We start from the raw sequence: 20,107 nt of genomic DNA, 5'->3' as shown, positions 1-20,107 counted from the left end.
TGAAGAGGGGTATTTCTTAATCCTAGCTTGTTTTAGTTACTAATTATTTGGGTACGTTCAAGTATATGTTGATCTATTTATTTTCTTTGTCTAATACTAGTTTTTATATGTTTCTGTGTATAGATGTGTACATGTACATATGTATATGCATATGTTTTGTTATTTAGTATAACTTATTTTATATATTATATATTATATATTATATATTGTATATTATCTTTATAGATTTATATATATATATATATATATATATATATATATATATATATTTTAAGTATAAAACGGTATATAACATTAAATAATAGAATTTGTTATTATGATTTATTATATATTATTAGGTTATATCATCATTTTTTTTCATTAATAACACCCTGCTCTATATATGTTTTATATCTTACTATTTTTCATAACAAAAAAAAGGGAAGGAACATTTGGCCAACAACAAAAAAGATTTGGGAGAGAAAAGGGAGGGGCCGCGTGTGTGTGTGAGGGAGGCTGTATACAGGGGAGAGGAACAGAGGCTGCTCATTTCGGGTTTGGCTTTTGACAGAGCAACATCTCCTTATTGTTTGATGCCTGTAGCCAAACTTTTTTTTCCATTATTATTGGTGATTGTGCCCTAGCCTGAAGAAGACCGTAGCGGTCGAAACGTCGCGACAGGGCACAGTTTTTTTTGGGGAGTTTTCAGTTTTGATGCTGTTTTAGTTTGATTTTTCGTTTTGGATTATTGAAAACATTTCATTTAGTTACTTTACATTCTTAAAATTGAAAAAAACAACATAAAAATACAAAAACCAAAAAAAAGTAATAACAAAACAATAAAAACAATATTTTCATTTGTTTAAAACATTTTATTGTCACAGACAGAGATAAGTTTTGGTTGTTCATGAGCCATAGGGCTCAACAGCAGTGGACGGAGGTCCGCTACAATAGACGGGGAGTATCTTCCCGTAGCACGGTTTCTCAGGCACGGCCCGGGGATCGATGGAGAGCGGAATCACGAGGGATGGCCTGTGCATTTCCGGTCCCTCGAGAGGGGGTACCGGTTCCTTGCTTTTTCCCTAACCCTAACCCCAACCCCAAATCCTAATCCTAACCCTAACCCTAACCCCAACCCCAAATCCTAGCCCCAACCCCAAATCCTAACCCTAATCCTAACCCCAACCCTAACCCTAACCCTAACCCCAACCCTAACCCCAACCCTAATCCTAACCTCAGTCCTGAAACCCAACCCCAATCCTAAAGTAGGGCCCCGACCTTAAGCCCTAACTCTAACCCTAATTCCTGGCTTTACACTTGTATGAAAACTAATATTTTTTTTGAAGAGGGGTATTTCTTAATCCTAGCTTGTTTTAGTTACTAATTATTTGGGTACGTTCAAGTATATGTTGATCTATTTATTTTCTTTGTCTAATACTAGTTTTTATATGTTTCTGTGTATAGATGTGTACATGTACATATGTATATGCATATGTTTTGTTATTTAGTATAACTTATTTTATATATTATATATTATATATTATATATTGTATATTATTTTTATAGATTTATATATATATATATATATATATATATATTTTAAGTATAAAACGGTATATAACATTAAATAATAGAATTTGTTATTATGATTTATTATATATTATTAGGTTATATCATCATTTTTTTTCATTAATAACACCCTGCTCTATATATGTTTTATATCTTACTATTTTTCATAACAAAAAAAAGGGAAGGAACATTTGGCCAACAACAAAAAAGATTTGGGAGAGAAAAGGGAGGGGCCGCGTGTGTGTGTGAGGGAGGCTGTATACAGGGGAGAGGAACAGAGGCTGCTCATTTCGGGTTTGGCTTTTGACAGAGCAACATCTCCTTATTGTTTGATGCCTGTAGCCAAACTTTTTTTTCCATTATTATTGGTGATTGTGCCCTAGCCTGAAGAAGACCGTAGCGGTCGAAACGTCGCGACAGGGCACAGTTTTTTTTGGGGAGTTTTCAGTTTTGATGCTGTTTTAGTTTGATTTTTCGTTTTGGATTATTGAAAACATTTCATTTAGTTACTTTACATTCTTAAAATTGAAAAAAACAACATAAAAATACAAAAACCAAAAAAAAGTAATAACAAAACAATAAAAACAATATTTTCATTTGTTTAAAACATTTTATTGTCACAGACAGAGATAAGTTTTGGTTGTTCATGAGCCATAGGGCTCAACAGCAGTGGACGGAGGTCCGCTACAATAGACGGGGAGTATCTTCCCGTAGCACGGTTTCTCAGGCACGGCCCGGGGATCGATGGAGAGCGGAATCACGAGGGATGGCCTGTGCATTTCCGGTCCCTCGAGAGGGGGTACCGGTTCCTTGCTTTTTCCCTAACCCTAACCCTAACCCTAACCCGCCTAATCCTAAAAACTAACCCTAACCTTAGTCGTAACCGCCGCCTAGCCCTAAAAACTAGCCCTAAACCTAACCTTAACCCTAACCATAACCTAATCTTAGGACCTAGCCCTAAACCTAACCTCAACCCTAACCGCCGCCTACTCCTAAAAACCTAGCCCTAACCCTAAAACCTAGCCCTAAACCTAACCTTAACCCTAACCATAACCTAATCTTAGAACCTAGCCCTAAACCTAACCCTAACCGCCGCCTGACCCTAAAACTTAGCCCTAAACCTAACCTTAACCCTAACCATAACCTAATCTTAAAACCTAGCCCTAAACCTAACCTCTAACCCTAACCGCCGCCTAATCCTAGAACCTAGCCCTAAACCTAATCTTAACCCTGACCATTAACGATAAACTCCAATTCGGACCGCTAGGCTAACCAGACTCCAAACCCAACCAGTCTTGGCCCTAAAATTCCCTAATATTACAATTTGGCTCTAAAAAACCTAAAAACAAAATCCAAAACTTATTTGCAATAGATAACTTTCAAAATTGACCAAAAAACATCTTGAATGGGGTCTAATAACTCTAAAACGGACCTAATACGTAAAACTTGATTACCTAATTCGACCTAGCTAGTTAATTGAATCGACTAAATTGATTGATTAAAATGTTAATTAATTAATTAATTAATTAATATAATTGTTGGATTAATGTAGCTTATTAATTGATTGATTCATTAATTGGTTAATGGTTCAAATTAATTTGTTACTTAATTTAATTTTAATTGATTAAAAATTAAATAAACCTGATTGGGATAATTTTAATTTGGACTAATACGCTAATCCGGACTCTATTTCCTTGACAACGCAATTTGGCTCTAAATACCCCTAATTGAAGCTTTAAAATATTTATCATTCCCTATAAATTAAAAAATTAACCCAAACCACTTGAAATTGAAATTAGGACCCTAAATCAAAATAAAATCACCCAAAACCTAATTAGAATCGTTCCAAAGTCTCTAAATCGTATTTTTTTATATATTTTATTCATAATTATATTTACTTGTGTATTTTTATTAATTGTGTCCAAAAAATACATAATTAATGCTGCAGATGACGCCATTTCAACACAGGCTCCGCCTAAATGCACAGAGAGGATTCTGGGAACAGAATCAAAGGCTAATATCTCGGCAACCGTTCGAGCTATCGACATGCCGTTTTTTTTGCCGTGTGCATCATGTTCTACTGTTTCAGAAGACATCAAAATAAAAAAACACACCAGAAATTTTATGTTTCTACCCTCTTTGGGAAAACGGTTCACAGATATGTAGTTTCAGCTTGATCCATGGAGATTCGAGCTGGGGGGCGGCTGCGTTAGTAGAAGCCTGATTGTTTCCCGAAACTATTCCATCGGAATAACGTAGGGAAGGAATCCGCTGACGTACGCTTAACCCACGGGGACCCAACCCAGTAGAAGCTTGATGGCTTCCTGACGGATTTCATTTTGGAATTTGTGAGGAGGTCATCCGCTGGATTGCTACCCAGCCAGGGCCATCTGGAGGTGACGCTTTTTGCGTTGCGCTCTAGACCTCTGGTTTTAGCTAGGACAGGGAACGAACTGAGCATCTCGGATACCTAGCGGTGTTAACGAAGAGGTGCTTGGCTAGTGCCCTGCCACGCTTCCCGGACCCGTGAGCTGCGGCCGTCGGACCCGTTCGCAGACCCTAGGTGAGTATTCGGCCTCCGAGGTGAGTCTTCGGCCTCCACGGGTCTTCTAGGACGGCGTTGGACTCCTTTCACGGACACGTTCGCTGACCCTGCCCGCTTGTCTCGGGAAACCTTGCGGTGTTAACGAGAGACATTCTGGGGGGGTGAGGTAAGTTGCCGGCCTCCCTGGGTCCACTAGGACAGCACGCAGGGCGGTGGTCTGGGGCCAACAGACCTTAAATGGGGCCAAGCCTTCTACTGGTGGCTAGCACCAACCACACGACAGTCCATCATGCACCTCACTGCACTCACACCAGATTACCTTCCTAAGGTTTTAAATTTCTTAGAAAATAGTCTGGCGAACAGTTGGATAGAAACACTACTCAAGTAATCTTGGCGCTGTAATTTTGCCACTATTACCGTCTATAGTTATAACAATAAATAGGAGAAACTAAAATAAGATAGGGAAAGATAGTGTATTGCTGGTAGCTAAAGCTTAACCATTTTCACACCTAAACTCACTCTAAACGCAATTTTCACGCCTAAACTCACTCTGCTCTCCTTCACGTCCGCTCTCATCTTTTAGGACTAAATGATAGATGGTATAAATAAATAAATAAATAAATGAATAAATATATAGATAAAATAGGTTAATAGGCAAAATAGTTCATTGACTCCACCAATACGGAGGAGTTACTTAGCTTTAGCATTAGTCAACTTCTGATTGGACATGGGACACAAGCCAAGGCTTGATCGACCTATGGCTGGCCGCCTCAGAGGAGGGTGTACAGTGATCAAAGGCCGAAACGCCCGGTGAATCTGAGGTGCACTGCTGATGATGTGTCCTAAAATTCATAAAATGTTTGTTTTTAATTCCTTAAATAGGCCAATACTTCTAAAATGTTTTTTAAAATAAATAAATAAATAAATAAATAAATAAATAAATAAATAAATAAATAGATAAATAAATGTAAACATACCTGAAGTTAAAAACCTTAAAACTTGTTGACCTTGGAGATTGACCCACTCATTCCGGTGGCTCACCTCCCTTGTTATCTCAAAAACCCAGTGGGGTCTCAACCAAAACAAAGTTCTGACAGAGCGATAGCTGTGCAATAACATGCGTCGGCCCGTGCCTTTTCCTTGTCTCCCTATTCAAACCGCGCAGGTTAAGACCCTGTGATGGGGGGAGTCATTGTATACTTTCAAAAACCTAACCCTAACCCTAACCCTAACCCTAACCCTAACCCTAAAACTTAACCGTTAGCCCTAAACCTAATTCCCAGCCCTAAACATAACCGGAGATTTAAAGCGCGTTCGTAACCCTAATTTTCCGAACCGTAAACCTAACTCTTAGCCCTAAACATAACCTTAGGTGTCGTCTGAGGTCGGAACCCTAATTCAGACCGATCTCCAACTCTAGAAGAGCGCTTTAAGCTCGTAACTATAAATAGGCGGTGTTTTTTCGTTCGCCGTGACGGTGGTGGCCGAAAACGAGGCCCGAGTGGCAGGCCCGTGCACAACGTTGGCTCTGGGTCACTCCCGGAACCACGGTCTTTTCCCCTAACCTAACCCTAGTTAAGAAATAGCTTTTCTAAAACCTAACCCTAACCCTAAAACCTAGCCCTAAACCTAACCTTAACCGATAAACTCCAATTCGGACCGCTACGCTAACCAGACTCTAAATCCTGAAACGCAACTCTTGGCCCTAAAATTCCCTAACATTACAATTTGGCTCTAAAAAACCTAAAAACAAAATCCAAAAATTATTTGCATATATCAAAATCCTAAAAGATAACTTTCAAAATTGACCCAAAAACACCTTGAATTGGACCTAAGGCTCTAAATCTCAAACAGTACTAATACCTAGTTAATTGAATTGATTAAATTGACTGGTTAATAATTTACATTAATTAATTATTTTAATTGTTAGATTAATGTAGCTTATTAATTGATTTATTTATTAATTGGTTAAGTATTCAAATTAATTTGTTAATTAATTGATTAAAAATTAAATAAACCTAATTAGGATAAATTTAGTTTGGACTAATACCTTAATCCGGACTCTGTATCCTAAACCCAACCGATCTTGGCCCTAAATGTTCTTGACAACTCAAATTGGCTCCAAATACCCCTAATCAAAACTCTAAAAAATTCTATCAGGCACTACAATGCCTAAAAATTTAAAATTGACCCAAACCCACTTGTATTTTCAAATAGAACCCTAAATCAAAATAAAATCACCCAAAACCTAATTAGAATCATTCCAATTTGGAATAATACACTAATCCGGACTATAAATTTAATATTTATACATATACTTATATATTTATATAATTTATGCCTTATAATAGAAACCCAATCCAAAATACATGAAATTGCATAATTATTACTGCAGATGGCGCCATTTGACAGCAGCACAACATGGGCTGCACCTAAGTTCTCATGCACAGAGAGGATTCTGGATCTTGTAAAAAGAACAGAAGGCTAATATATCAGTAACTGTTCGAGCTATCGACATGCTGTTTTTTTTGCCATGTGCATTATGATCTCTTCTTTCAGAAGACATCAAAATAAAAGAGGCACAAGAAATTTTATATTTCTACCATCCTAGTGAATATGGTTCATTTAGACATCTAGTTTCAGCTTGATCCATGGAGATTCGAGCTGGGGCGGCTATGTCAGTAGAAGCCTGATTGTTACCCGAAACTATTCCATCGGTGATAGCCTTGGAATAACGTAGGGAAGGAATCCGCTGACGTACGCTTAACCCATGGGGAGCCAACCCAGTAGAAGCTTGATGGCTTCCTGAAGGATTTCATTTTGGAATTTGTAAGGAAGTCATCCGCTGGATTGCTATCCAGCCAGGGCCATCTGGAGGTGATGCTTTTTGCGTTGCTCTCCGGACCTCTGGTTCCGGCCTCCATGGGTCTACTAGGACGGCGTTGGACCCGTTCCCAGATCCTGTCCGTTTGACTCTGGAAACCTTGCAGTGTTAACAAAGAGTCATCCTGGATGGGACAAGGTACGTATTCAGTCTCCCTGGTTCCACTAGGCTAGCACACAGGGCGGTGGTCTGAGGCCTACAGACCTTAAATGAGGCCAAGTCTTCTACTGGTGAATAGCACCAATCACACAAAAGCCCATCATGCACCGCACTGCACTCACATTGTTAGCTTAAAAAATTCTTTCATTGCATTTTAAATTTCTTATATGCAGGTGTTCCGCCCGCTATACATAAATAAAGGTTCATGTTAATTTATCTCCATGTGTCTATGTCTGTATATACACATCTCTGCACCTAAGGATATTACAATGCACACATAATCCAATAAGAAAAATATAATAAAACATGTTGTGCAAATAGCCAGATCAAAGCACTTAATTTGAGAAAAAAGCATCAACAGGTTTGCAGACTTGTGGGCACTAGTTTCATCTGTTTGAAGTTTAAATAATGTTAAAAAATAACATGAATAAGTTTAAAGGAAATTAATTATTAAATATTAAGACCAGCGGCATTACCTGTTGCATAACAAATAAACATAGTAAAAACGTAAAGTCTGCATGAAAAGCAGAATAGAACTGGGCGTTTTCATCAGTACACAAAAATAAATGCAAATGATGAGTGCTTTGATTTTACCTTTTTGATATGGATGATTTATATATTTAGTCCAGAATGAAGATGATTTTTCTCTGTGTGTTAGAGATGAACATAGTCAGTGTCGGTGACATTTCTTAGATCATTGCGATGTAAAGTGGGCGTGGTTTCTGGAGGTCTTGGAAAAAGGCCCTCTTTAAAAAAAAAAAGACCATACCTACGATGGATAATGAAATACAAATCAGTCATACAGGTAGATTTTATATTTTATATCTATTATGCTTTATTATCTTACAGTTAAGCTATTTTAGAAAACAAATAAACAACCAAAAACTACAGTTAGGGTTAGATTATCAAATAGGCCACGCCTGCCCGATGATGCAATATCTGTTACGCTGTTCTAAAATCCCTGGAAATAAGTGCATCCCATGGCAGTGGAGTGATTAATGAGTATACGAGGAGAGATGAGGACCAAGGGCTTAGTCAAAGAGGATTAGAAACAAAATCCTTTTATATAGTATGTATACTGTATGTCTTTAAGAGCTTTAGATACCAAGACAGCAATAAGAGTTTATTATCTTTTAGTTTTTTAACAGAGATACAGTCATCATGTAAAGGTCTACAATCATAAAGTCATCATGTAAAGGTCTACAATCATTCAGCACAGTCATGTGACTTACAGTCTCCTGGTGATTTGATCTACTTGTTTGTGGCAGTTGAATGTTCTTTAGAAATTAGAAAGTCTGTTTCTTTTTTTTTTTTAAACCAAATTCATGATGCATGAGTGATTGTGACATGATGCGAGGACACTATGATTACCAACATAATAGTTGTCACAGAAAGGATACGATTCCATTTTTGGAACAGCACAGATTATTCTTTAAATTTATTTCATAATTACAACTTATTTTATTTAATTATTTTAATAATTATATTAATAGAACAACAGTAAAATTTGAAGACGCCACATGCATCTAATTACTGCAGATGTTTGGGTTATTGAGGTATGACTAATATGATTTATACCTATTTACATGTGCTATTTTATCAAATATTAAATAATAATTAAGATTTCTTTTGGCTTCTATTAGACTGAGGAGAAATGAAGATCTATAGAAGAGTCTTAGTATCTGTTCTGTAGCATATTCTGTTGTCTGTCTGCACTGTTTGCTGCGATGCATGTAATGTGGCTCGGTTAACTACTTTTTGATCCTTAGTTCTGTGCTGTTTTATGTAGCTCTGTGTTCTTTTGTAGCTCCATAATGCTGAAGAAATTGTTTTTATTTCACTATGTACTATATGTAATAAAAGCTTCTTCACTTGATCCATCAGCTATAGAAATTATTTCTCCTTTAACTAAGTATGCAAAGCTCTTCCTGTTATTTATACGATTTGATATATAATTTTCAAAATGTCAAAATATCAGAACAGTAATGTTATTAAAAAATAACTTTATTACCTTGTTTTTGCAACATGGAAACATTTTGCTTATTTTAAATAAATGAGTGATTAACCTGATTTACACCATCTTAATAAAAAATAAACATTATTAAAGACAAACATCAACGATGGACATGTGCATTTAATTTTTCAAAAAATAGCACAATTTATACAGAGTGAAAACCAAATGAAACTCACAGATACACACAATTACACACACACACAATCCATGAGAAACTGATCAACAGCTCATGCAAAAATAAAACATTTAACAAACTTTTTTCAAAGACTGAAAAAGGAATCAAATACAATAGGGAATAAAAATCCTATAATTTACAGTGTAAGGGGAATTAAATGATAAAATAATGTGTAAAAAAAAAAAACAGTGACGCGTCCATTATGTGTGTGTGTGTGTGTGTGATTGGACAATGATGTGAATGCTAATTCACCTAGTCATCACTAGGTCACCTAGACTCAAATTTGTGTGTATTTGTTTTCATAATTCTTCCATATTTTTTCATATGGTCCAATTATCATCAAAAAAATTTCAGTTGACTTTTTTCTCATTTCTTTTTCTGCTGCGAGTCGTCTTTAACATGCTGAAACAGTAAACTGATCACATTTGTTGATCTGTTTGTTGATTATCTCAGTGGTAGATAAAAGATTATTTGTTTTTTTCATTTTCATTCAGAAGAGCATGTAAAATATCAACGGCAAGATGTACATCAGCGGCTCCACAGTAACCATGGTAACGGAACCTAAACAACAAGACAAATGCAGATAAACACTTAGTGAAATCAGAGCTTACATACAATATAAATGATCGTAGAGGACATGGAAACACTGCCTTTCCCCGTTCATTATCCAAGTCCCTGAAATGTTCAGCTATATTACCAATACTACAGAGCTGATGAAAAGCGCAGGGTCAGGAGGTGTGTTCAGGTCTCACATGCTAGATAATAATGCTGTAAATATAATTCATGTAATGTGAACTCTTTTTTTCTACATTGCATTTGACACAGTTAAGACACATATAGGCTTGGTTTAAGCTCTGACCAACACAGCATGGCACTATTAGACAACAATGTTTTCTAATTTATGAAAAACTGGTGTAAGAAATTACACATTTTATGCACCCAGATTCCACTCCAAGATACATGTCAGAAGCACGTCATAAAAAAACAAAAAAGTATTATAAGGTAATACGTTTAGAACTCTAAATGAATAACCTAGATTAATTGTTAGTATGGGAGTGGCAGCAAGACATCAAGGACTGTCACTAAATATAGGATACGTTGACCTTGATTACTATTCGGTCATCCAGCTAGACGACAACGTGTGACCCAGCCATTTGGGAGACACTCGGTTCTTACACTCAATACACATTTAAAGCGAAACCTCATTAAACTACAAAGAGGAAAAGTTGTATAAAATGCTTGAGCACGATTTGTTCTTCTTGACTCTGATGAACCCGATGAAGCACTTCATGTATTTTGTCACTGCTATGCATGAATAAACTTCATTTTCATTAAGATATTCACCCTTATTGTTTTATTTTCTTACATTGGCCAGCACTGATTATTATATTTTATTGTCACAGTGTTATAGACAATGTTTATTTCATGTTTGTAGAAATCACTTTATTAGAATAGGTTCTTTCTGGTGTGCTATGAAGTTGGCAGATCAAAACCCTTTCCTGAGTTGGGAACATGTATTGACTTGAGCCACACCACAGACTTGAGCCTTTCAGAGGTAGATTGTGATTGGAAGAGATATATAAATTAGGGAGGAGACACAGGCAGGTAGGAAAGATGCAGTAAAGATCTGGACCATGCATGTGTTAAAGGGTTACAGCTTGATTTAAATTGGTAAACACATTTAAAAATAGTCATAATGAAATAATGCAAACCCTGAAATATGAACTTTTATAAAAAATGAACAGACAATATTACCATAAAAGACTTTATGGATAATATGGAGTAAATGGATCTAAACTTCCTTACAGTATGTGTGTACATGCAGGCAGGCTACATACTAATTCTGCATTTAAGCAAGTAGCACATAGGCAGAGTATAAGCAGAATTGTTCTATGCAAATTGCAAGCCTTTGTTTATCTGGATGTCTTTTCTTTTTTACTCTTGTCCTTATTTAGCTACAGCAATTTCTGTGGAAACCAGTAATACCAACGTATCCTGAAGCTGATTTAAACAAATTTTTTGCCACCTGCACTTTGTGATGTTAAGGTACAACCACTGCTGTGCATTACAGATGAAACTCCATTATAAATGTTTCTGTTATTATCACTGCTGGATCAGCAGACAACTGTACTAGACAAAAAAGATATAGACACCTTAAAAGGACATTATACATAAACTTTTATACAGTACGTCAGTTTTGAATTTTTTAAAACACACAAACAATTCTGGCTAAAGAAATTGGGGATGATGACTCCAAGAAGTCTAGTTTTTCCTCATTATAAACAAACATAAATCCAATGACAAGAATACTAAACATGAGGTAATACTAGAAGAAGGTACAAAACTGTAACTAATTATTTTATGTTAATAGAGAAACTAGGGGAAGGGGGATTAGTGCCACTGTGTAGAGTTCAGCAGTCTGACAGCTGACAAAATGAAGCTGTTCTTTAGCCAGCTGCTGTGATAGACAAAGCTCCTGTAGTAATCCACAGATGGAGGAGAAGAGTCCAGGGTTCGGGTAAAAGATCTCCCTGATGATGACTCTCACCCTCTATGGGCAATGTGTGTATAAATGCCCTTGATTAATTACATACAGGGATCTAAATCTATATGTAGGTTTTGGACTGCACATTGCAGACATTTGTGTTTGACATCAAATGATAAATATGAGACTTTTATTTGCTGATATTTAAATATAAATGTGGGGGGCATGGTGGCTTAGTGGTTAGCACGTTCGCCTCACACCTCCAGGGTCGGGGTTTGATTCCCGCCTCCGCCTTGTGTGTGTGGAGTTTGCATGTTCTCCCCGTGCCTCGGGGGTTTCCTCCGGGTACTCCGGTTTCCTCCCCCGGTCCAAAGACATGCATGGTAGGTTGATTGGCATCTCTGGAAAATTGTCCGTAGTGTGTGATTGTGTGAGTGAATGAGAGTGTGTGTGTGCCCTGCGATGGGTTGGCACTCCGTCCAGGGTGTATCCTGCCTTGATGCCCGATGACGCCTGAGATAGGCACAGGCTCCCCGTGACCCGAGGTAGTTCGGATAAGCGCAGACCAGACAAATTTTTAAAAGAGCAATAGTGTTGGATCATGTACTTAAAGTAAATTAAATAAAGGTGGTTTTAGGGTTTTTTTCCATCCAGTCTTGAGTTACAAACCTTTCACTTTTCCCCTGATGATGTCCTGTGTTGAGTGTCACTGTGTTTTGGATCATTAACTTGGTGCATGATGAAGCTCCTACTCAGACTGGACTCTTCCTAGACTGGATGTGTTTCTCTGTGTCAGACAAAATGTTCAATAGATGTTGATGTCACTGACTGTTGTAGTTTTTCTTCACAGCTTTGCCAATGTTTCTTACATGAACTGCTCTTGTTTTTCTTGGCCTGTTCTATTCTTTTTCAGGACATTATAGTTTGTTGTATTGGTTATGCCCAATGCTTTTTAGTGCCTCTGATAGATTTTTCCTCTTTTCTCAGCTTGAAATTGTTTTGTTTTTCTCTCACAGACAGCTCTGTGGTCTTCATGCTGGTTTATCATTTCTACCAACAAAGGCAGTCTTCACAGACCAAGAATAGACATTCAGAGTGATTAATTAATTATTTAACCACCAAGAAACAACAATTGAGAAATGGATGGGTTCAAACACTAGGTGCCAGGTTCTAAGGTGTTTAAACAGGTCTAGATGTAAATATCAGAGAATCAAAGATCAAATTCTGATCTATCATCTCATATCCTTTAAGCTCAAACACATGTGAACTGTAGATAAAATGAAATAGAATACAACTAAGTATATTACACCATAAAGGCATTGCACTTTTATATTTAGCGCTACATACAATACATACTGCTCCGGGTGTGTGTTCAGAGTGTGTGTGTGTGTGTGTGTGTTCACTGCTGTGTGTGTGCTAAATGATGGGTTAAATGAACAAATTCTGAGTATGGGTCACCGTACTTAGCCGTATGTCACGTCACTATCACTATACAATGGCTGCATCATTCCAGTTGATGGTGTTTTCTAACCCTAATTCAAATGTGCCAATGTGCTGATGAACTGGAAACATGGAAATAATCCTCTAATATGGTGAATCATTAAGAAACTTTAATACCTAAAAAATGATTATTAAAATACCATCTTTGTTTACTATTGTTTGTGGATAAGACAATGCTTTATACACTTATAAAACAAAGGTCCTGAGAAGGCAATCTCCACATTTACAACCAGTCATATCTGCTAATTCTAAATCTTATTTTGGTATACAAGAAGAAAGGAGAGAAAAGAGGTGGTAGAAAAATTGGGCCACCAAAATATTGTGTCGGCATCACATATGAACAAGGCAGTGGTGGTTTTTGTAAAAGAAAAGGAGTGCACCAGCTGACTGGATACAGGAACACGGTATGTGGAGAGTTTTATTCCATTATTCCTCTAGGTACGAAGGTAACCGTATCTATTGTTCCCCCTTTTTTTGAGGACATTGGGTGTGAACTTTCACGTATTGGGAAAATTTAGAGTGGTACTGTAAAAACCCAGCACTAATGCATATCACTACCTTTAGGCCTACAATGCTCATGTTTTAGACATCCTGTCCTAATCATCACTTTCACAGTACAACATGAGGGTAAATCATACATGCTGTATGCCAGTAGTGGAAACATGAGGTGTTTTAACATGGGGACATGGAACAAGAGATTTGTTTGCCTGCACAAATCACAGGACAGTGAGGAAGCTGGGCAGAGTGGGGCAGTGACAGAGAAACAGGCGATTACAGAGGAAGGGCAAAATACCCTACAGGGTGCACGGAAAAAAGGTGGAGAACAGAGTAAAATACAACAAATAAACACTGAGCAATAGACAAGGAATAAAGGGAAAAGAAAATTTCAAAACGTGTCTCAGAGGTGCAAATTTGTAAAAGAAAAAAAGTTGAAGTTTATGGGGCTGATGAGCCATTAGCAAAGGTGAGCACAGGAAGTGGTGAAGAGAGGTCAAACAATGAAGCAACAGAAAGTAAGACAGACGAAATAGAAAGGAAAGACAATATGGAAAGGTCAAACAATACAGTTTTCTTTAACTACAGAGGAGTTGATTAGATCAGAATGTGGAGGGTTTAGATGATGACAACCTCTCAGACATATCAGATATGTGTCTCCAGTTACAGAGGAGATCAACAGCTCCAGCTTTGACATAATTTGTCATAATTCTTTGAAATAAAGAATTTTTTGGACGCGACCTATGGAAATCTGTAAACATGGAAGTTTTTCCCTGACATTTAAATATTTATAGCATTTGTGTTAATGGTAATTCTGCTTAAAAAAATTACCTGGCAAAATAAGAATCTCTTGCTAGAAACACTAATGAATTTTTTCACACAATTCGTTGCTCTCTCTGTTCTACTGTTCCTTTCTTATCTTCATTTTCCTTTCTCCTTTCTCTTATACTTATGGAAAAACTAAGACTAGGATTCCACTAGGTGGCAAAGGAGAGCAGTAGTAGGGGAAATAAAATGCAAACAAATTGACGTCACCTTTTTACAAGAAACACACAGTGACTCAGAAAATGAAGTGAAATGGCAAATGTGGTGGGAAGGGAGTTTATTTATAAGTCATGGGTCCATTATCAGTGCAGGAGTGACGATACTTTTTAAACTAGGTGCAAGACCAAACCAACACAACTGTAACTGAGATAGAAAAGGGCAGAGCATTAATTCTACAAACAGAATTGAAGAAAATCAATTTTACTTTCATAAATATTTATGCCCCATCAATGGTTTTAAAATAATACAACTTTTCCAAAAATTAAAAAGCATTTTGAAACAGGGTAGCAAAAATTTCTCAACTCTAATTGGAACTGTACCACAGACTTTACAGCTGACAGAAACAAGGGAGAGCTTCACCCACAGTCAGCTTTGGTTCTAAAAGAACTTGTCAGTCAGTGTGGCCTGGTCTGAGACCAAGCAATACACATGGGTTAAATCCACTGACTCATCGATAGTAGCAGCAAGGCAGAAGAGATTTTATAAATCAGAAAAAGACAAAAACAGTTTTATGGATGAGTTTTTAACCCAACCATATATCCTACAGGTTTTTCAGCTCACCACATGACTACCTTAGATTTCATAATGCCTAAAACTAAAAAGAGTAGATTGTACTGGCCTTTTAACACCAAAGGGATTCAGAATAAATGTTTTCACGAATTTTTCAAGGGTGTTTTGGAATGAGTGGAAAAACAGAAATTGTTTTAACAGCTTGGTTACATGGTAGATGGGAAAAACAAATCAAAAATATACAGCATGTATGTCAGAATTATTTAAAGACTTTCATGAAGAACATGAAACAGAAATATTCCTCATAGAAAGTAAGCTCTTTGAAAAAAAGACACTTTGAACAAAAAACTCACTCGAAAGTAAGAGAAAAGCCTTAAATGCTTTTCTACACGAGCAGGCCAAAGCAGTTTTCTTAAGATCATGTTTCTCCCTTATTAAAGACATAAACACCCCCAGCAGTTTCTCATTCAACCTTTACAAGAACACAACTCATCAAAACCAAATGGCGAATCTGAAAAAGGAAGATGGCACTGTAACAATGGACCCAGCTGAAATAAGTAACGAAGCTGTAACTTTCTACACCAAACTCGTACAATGAAGAGTCTTGCAGCTCTTCCCACAGAGACAAGCTACTTAAGAACCTGCCTACATTAACCATAGGACAGAACAAACTGCACATGCCCCTGGAACTACAGGAACTAACCACTGCTGTCAACCAACTAGCACCAGGACGTGCACCAGGAATAGACACACTATCCAATGAATTATACAAACACTTTTCGGACTTCCAGGACTTCTAGGAGCAGATCTGTGCAACCCTTGACATTGAAAGGCTTCCGGGTTGCTGCACTAGAGCAGTAACATCACTCTTGACAAAAAAAGGACCCATAGCTCTGTTGTGTAGTGACTACAAAATCTTGTCAAGATGTTAAGCTAATATGGTTAAACAGTGTTTCAGTGTTCATACACACAAAAAAAAACACTTTTATTCTGTTCGAATCACACAATAATTGCCAGTCTTTTCCTAGTTAGAGATGCCATTGATCTGTGTACATATAGATCAAGAAAAGGGTCGATCATGGTTATCTATTTCAGAAGCCCACTTCCTTTGGGGTGGGAAATGTTCTTTCTGCTGTGGTTAAAACTGCTGTACACTGATGACTGTTTTGTTCTCAAGGCAGGGGGAGGCCTCAGCTGTCCCGTCTGGTCAGCTCTACAGCCTGGAAATAGAGCCTGCAAACTGAGGGCAGAACTGCAGGGGGTTTCACTTAGAGGGCAGCAAGAGAAAATTGTCTTATGCAGACAATGTTAGAATTTTTATCAAGTCTCAAGAAGATGTTAATGTATCTCAATTTAACACTTAACAAAAAAGCCTCCTCAGCGAGAGTAAACTGGGAGAAGAGTGGGGGCTTTTTAATGGGGCAATAGCAGACTCAAGGGCCTTTATCCTTACCAGGAAGATTTCCAAATGTAAAATTGGGATGGATTGGTTGGGAAGGTGTGTGCCAGGCTATCTCAGTGGAACTGGGTTTTGCCACAGCTACAGGGGAAGGATTCTTTTTTCTAACAATCTGGGTGCCTCAATGCTGTGGCACCAACTAACCTTCCTTGAACGTCCAGAGACACTGCTTATCGAAATACAGAAAAAAGTTAGTAAATTTCTTCCGGAATGGGCAACACTGGACGCAGGCACCTGTCCTCTACTTACCTCTACAGGAGGGGGGGCCAAGGCCTAATTGACATACCTTGTCGAGTCAAGACGGCACAAAGATTCCTGTATGGTGAAGGTCCAGCATGGGTAGGCACGGCTTGTGCCCTACTCCAATGGATACTAAACTTGGAATATGATAAGCACTTGTATGCACTGGATATAAGGGATATGGACTTATCAGCAATATCAAACTTTTGTAAGTCAGTTCTGTGAGCCTGTCATCAGTCTTGAAAATTATGAGATATTTTCCAACCCTTTCCAAACCCAGACGATGAGCCAATTCACTACAACCCAACTTTTCAACTGCTTCCCTCCACGTACTGCTGAAACTGCCTCTGTCAAGCTGGAATTACAAAATAAGAGATCTGAGGCAACAGCTGGAAGACAGCAGACATCGTATGCCAGACAGGTACAAATGAGCTAATATGTAACTTTTAATATCTCTTTTCTTTGGTGCTGTTTCTCTTGTGAGTGTAAAACTCTTAAAGGAAAATGAGCGAAATTATTTTCCCTGGAGTTCTCTCTTTTTAGGAAAAAAAAAAGGAAAAAAATATTTTTAAATAAAAGGATGTTTTAAAAATCAAGTCTCTCTCTCTCTCTCTCTCTCTCTCTCTCTCTGTTTTTCTTTTGTGTATTCATTTCCGTCCATGTGGTGGCACTGTTGCTCCATCACTCACCGGTCTCATGCTGCTGTCTGTTGGAGGTATTAGCAGTGTGTGGTGAGCCTGTGGCGAGGGTTGGTTGTGATGACGATAGAGGGTTTATGTGGCTTTTTCCCTGATCTGGTTCATTAGTGGCTCGTGCTGCACTCTTTAATGTCCAGCGGTTTTGGATATGAGACACGGCCTCCTCAGCAAGCATGCTGTCCCGTGGTGTCACACGAAGCGTCGCCTGCACTTTAAAGTCCTGTGTGTCATCTGAGTATAAATCTGACACCCGACACTCATATACACCTTCATCTGCCTTCCCCACCTGGGACAGGCTGAGCTTGTGAGAGATGGCATTCCCTTGCACACGCACCGTCTAAGATCAACACAACAAGAAACCAGTATTAAATTTACCATAAATTATTTCCATGCAACAATTGCAAGGGAACTGTTCAGTGTACTGTGTGTGTTTTAAGGTGTCATTCTTACAGTCACTATAAATGAATCTAAGTTAGTTATAGCATATAATTAATAAGAAAATAATTGATTCTATAAATGACTCTGCACAGTACTGTTTTACAGAGTGTGTGATGTATGAGAGCTGCATTTACATTCAGTACACTAATGCTGGGTGTTTACATGATGTCAGAAGGTTGTATTCAACATTTTATAAATATGCCAACTTGCAGATGTTTTCATGGTTACTATGGTAACCCTGATACCATATTTGATTAAAATGCCTCTTTAGTTAGACTTACACTGATCTTAGTGGCGTCTCTTGGAGTAACCTGTAACATAAACAACACAGTGAGAATATGAAATATAGGGGAATCATTCGACACAACACACACACAGTGTGTTACATTTAGATTCATAAGCAAGCAGGTTTAATGTGTCCATATAGGTATTTTAGTACAGTGGAAACAGTTTATGACTAATGGGCTAAAGGGGTTCCTCACTACATTAAACAATTTATCAACTAACTAACCCCTTCTGCCCTACACTAGTGCATAACCAAAATAATCCCAAACACAGATTTGAATTAATCACATTACATTGAGTATTACCTTGGCTCGGTTGCCTGTGTGAGTGTCATGTGTGTCCCGTGGAGTCGCCTCCTTTAGGTACCACCACTGGATCTCTAAAGCAAATGGAAACCCACCAACGGCACGAAATGCACACGGCATCTCCACGTCCTCACCCTCACATACACTCACATCTGTAGGCACTTCAGTGAAGGCAGCTATTACACACGCACGTGCACACACACACACACACACACACACACACACACACGTCAAGGCATCACTTCAAACATTATATATTTTTATTTTCATTTTAAGCAATTCAGTCAGAACGTCTCTCTCTCTCTCTCTCTCTCTCTGTGTGTGTGTGTGTGTGTGTGTACACGATTACACTTTGTGAATATTTGTAAATGTAAATATAACTATTTGTTACACGTTTCTTTATAAGTTAATTTGAACAAAAACACACTAAAAGCTACCATTAAAAGTGTGAGACACAACAGTTGGTGTGTGTGTGTGTGTGTGTACGCGCGCGCTCACCCTCCCCGTACAGCAGTAACGGTGTGTTAAGGATGAGACAGTAAAGCCTCCGCAGCTCCATTTTAACAAGCTCGCGCGCAGCTGTTTTATTTCCTCATGCCGTTAACGCGCTTTGATCTTCGCGGTTTTTCATTCCGATTTAAATTCCAAACACTGAGGGAGATCATAAGATCCAAATAGGAGAGAAGTAACAAGAACCAGTGTGTGTGTGTGTGTGTGTGTGCTTGTAAAAAAAAACAAAAAAACTCCGTAGTGAGCGAATATTCCCGTTTTTTTCCGTTCGAGGGTCCGTTATTTCCCAGTGTACTTTATATCCGGTAGGAATCTTACTCCGCTGTGCTAGGCTTTATGTCCACCCATCACACACACACACACACACACACACAGATACGGAAACTCAGAAAAACAACACCACCGAATACCGAGCGCAAACACGCAAATCCGTAAAGAGACAGACACGCGCGCGCTTGGGGATTTGCAATGCAGCGGCAGCAGTCGCGCTTCCCGCGTCCCTGCGTCAGGAATCTCTCCGGTGCGCGCTCTCGGTGAGCTTTCCGAGCTGCTCTCGCGCTCCTCCCTCTCAGAAATCTCCTTTAAACCTCAGCCTATAAGGAACGCGCGCGCTGACGCCAAACTGCAGCAAGAAAACCCGAATCTTTCATAGTCTTTATTTAGATGAGTGTAAATTCTGACGCTAGATCTTCGCTGAGTCCATTAAACAAAATGGTTTTCCAAATAGCAAAGAAAATATCATTGAGTTATCGCTAAATGTAATTTTTCTTCCAAGATAATTTGTTATTTGCCTCTTACTATAATCAGTTAAAT

At 38.1% G+C, this 20,107-nt stretch overlaps 1 protein-coding gene across 1 annotated transcript; it reads right to left on the bottom strand.

Annotated features, from left to right (window-relative positions):
- Positions 1-9,382: 9,382 nt before the first annotated feature.
- Positions 9,383-19,793, bottom strand: vstm2b (V-set and transmembrane domain containing 2B). The gene is made up of 5 exons (XM_060859410.1): positions 19,283-19,793; positions 18,785-18,960; positions 18,476-18,505; positions 17,748-18,093; positions 9,383-9,886 (listed from the first exon to the last, which is right to left on the bottom strand). The coding sequence occupies exons 1-5, from the start codon at positions 19,341-19,343 to the stop codon at positions 9,816-9,818; spliced, it is 684 nt and encodes a 227-aa protein (XP_060715393.1). The 5' UTR covers positions 19,344-19,793; the 3' UTR covers positions 9,383-9,815.
- Positions 19,794-20,107: the final 314 nt, after the last annotated feature.

This window comes from Tachysurus vachellii, chromosome 23 (assembly GCF_030014155.1).
Source record: "Tachysurus vachellii isolate PV-2020 chromosome 23, HZAU_Pvac_v1, whole genome shotgun sequence".
NCBI lineage: Eukaryota > Metazoa > Chordata > Actinopteri > Siluriformes > Bagridae > Tachysurus > Tachysurus vachellii.
The sequence above is the reverse complement of the archived record's forward strand: the minus strand, read 5'-3'. Positions and strand labels throughout refer to the sequence as shown.

What these genes read in the sequence shown, in the direction of transcription:
- vstm2b (XM_060859410.1), bottom strand. Translation starts at nt 19,343, where the DNA reads ATGGAGCTGCGGAGGCTTTACTGTCTCATCCTTAACACACCGTTACTG. An exon ending in GTTACTGCTGTACGGGGAGG is followed by an intron (nt 18,961 to 19,282) that starts GTGAGCGCGCGC and finishes CGTGTGTAATAG; the next exon opens with CTGCCTTCACTGAAGTGCCT. An exon ending in CAGACAGCAGCATGAGACCG is followed by an intron (nt 9,887 to 17,747) that starts GTGAGTGATGGA and finishes CTTGTTGTTTAG; the next exon opens with GTTCCGTTACCATGGTTACT.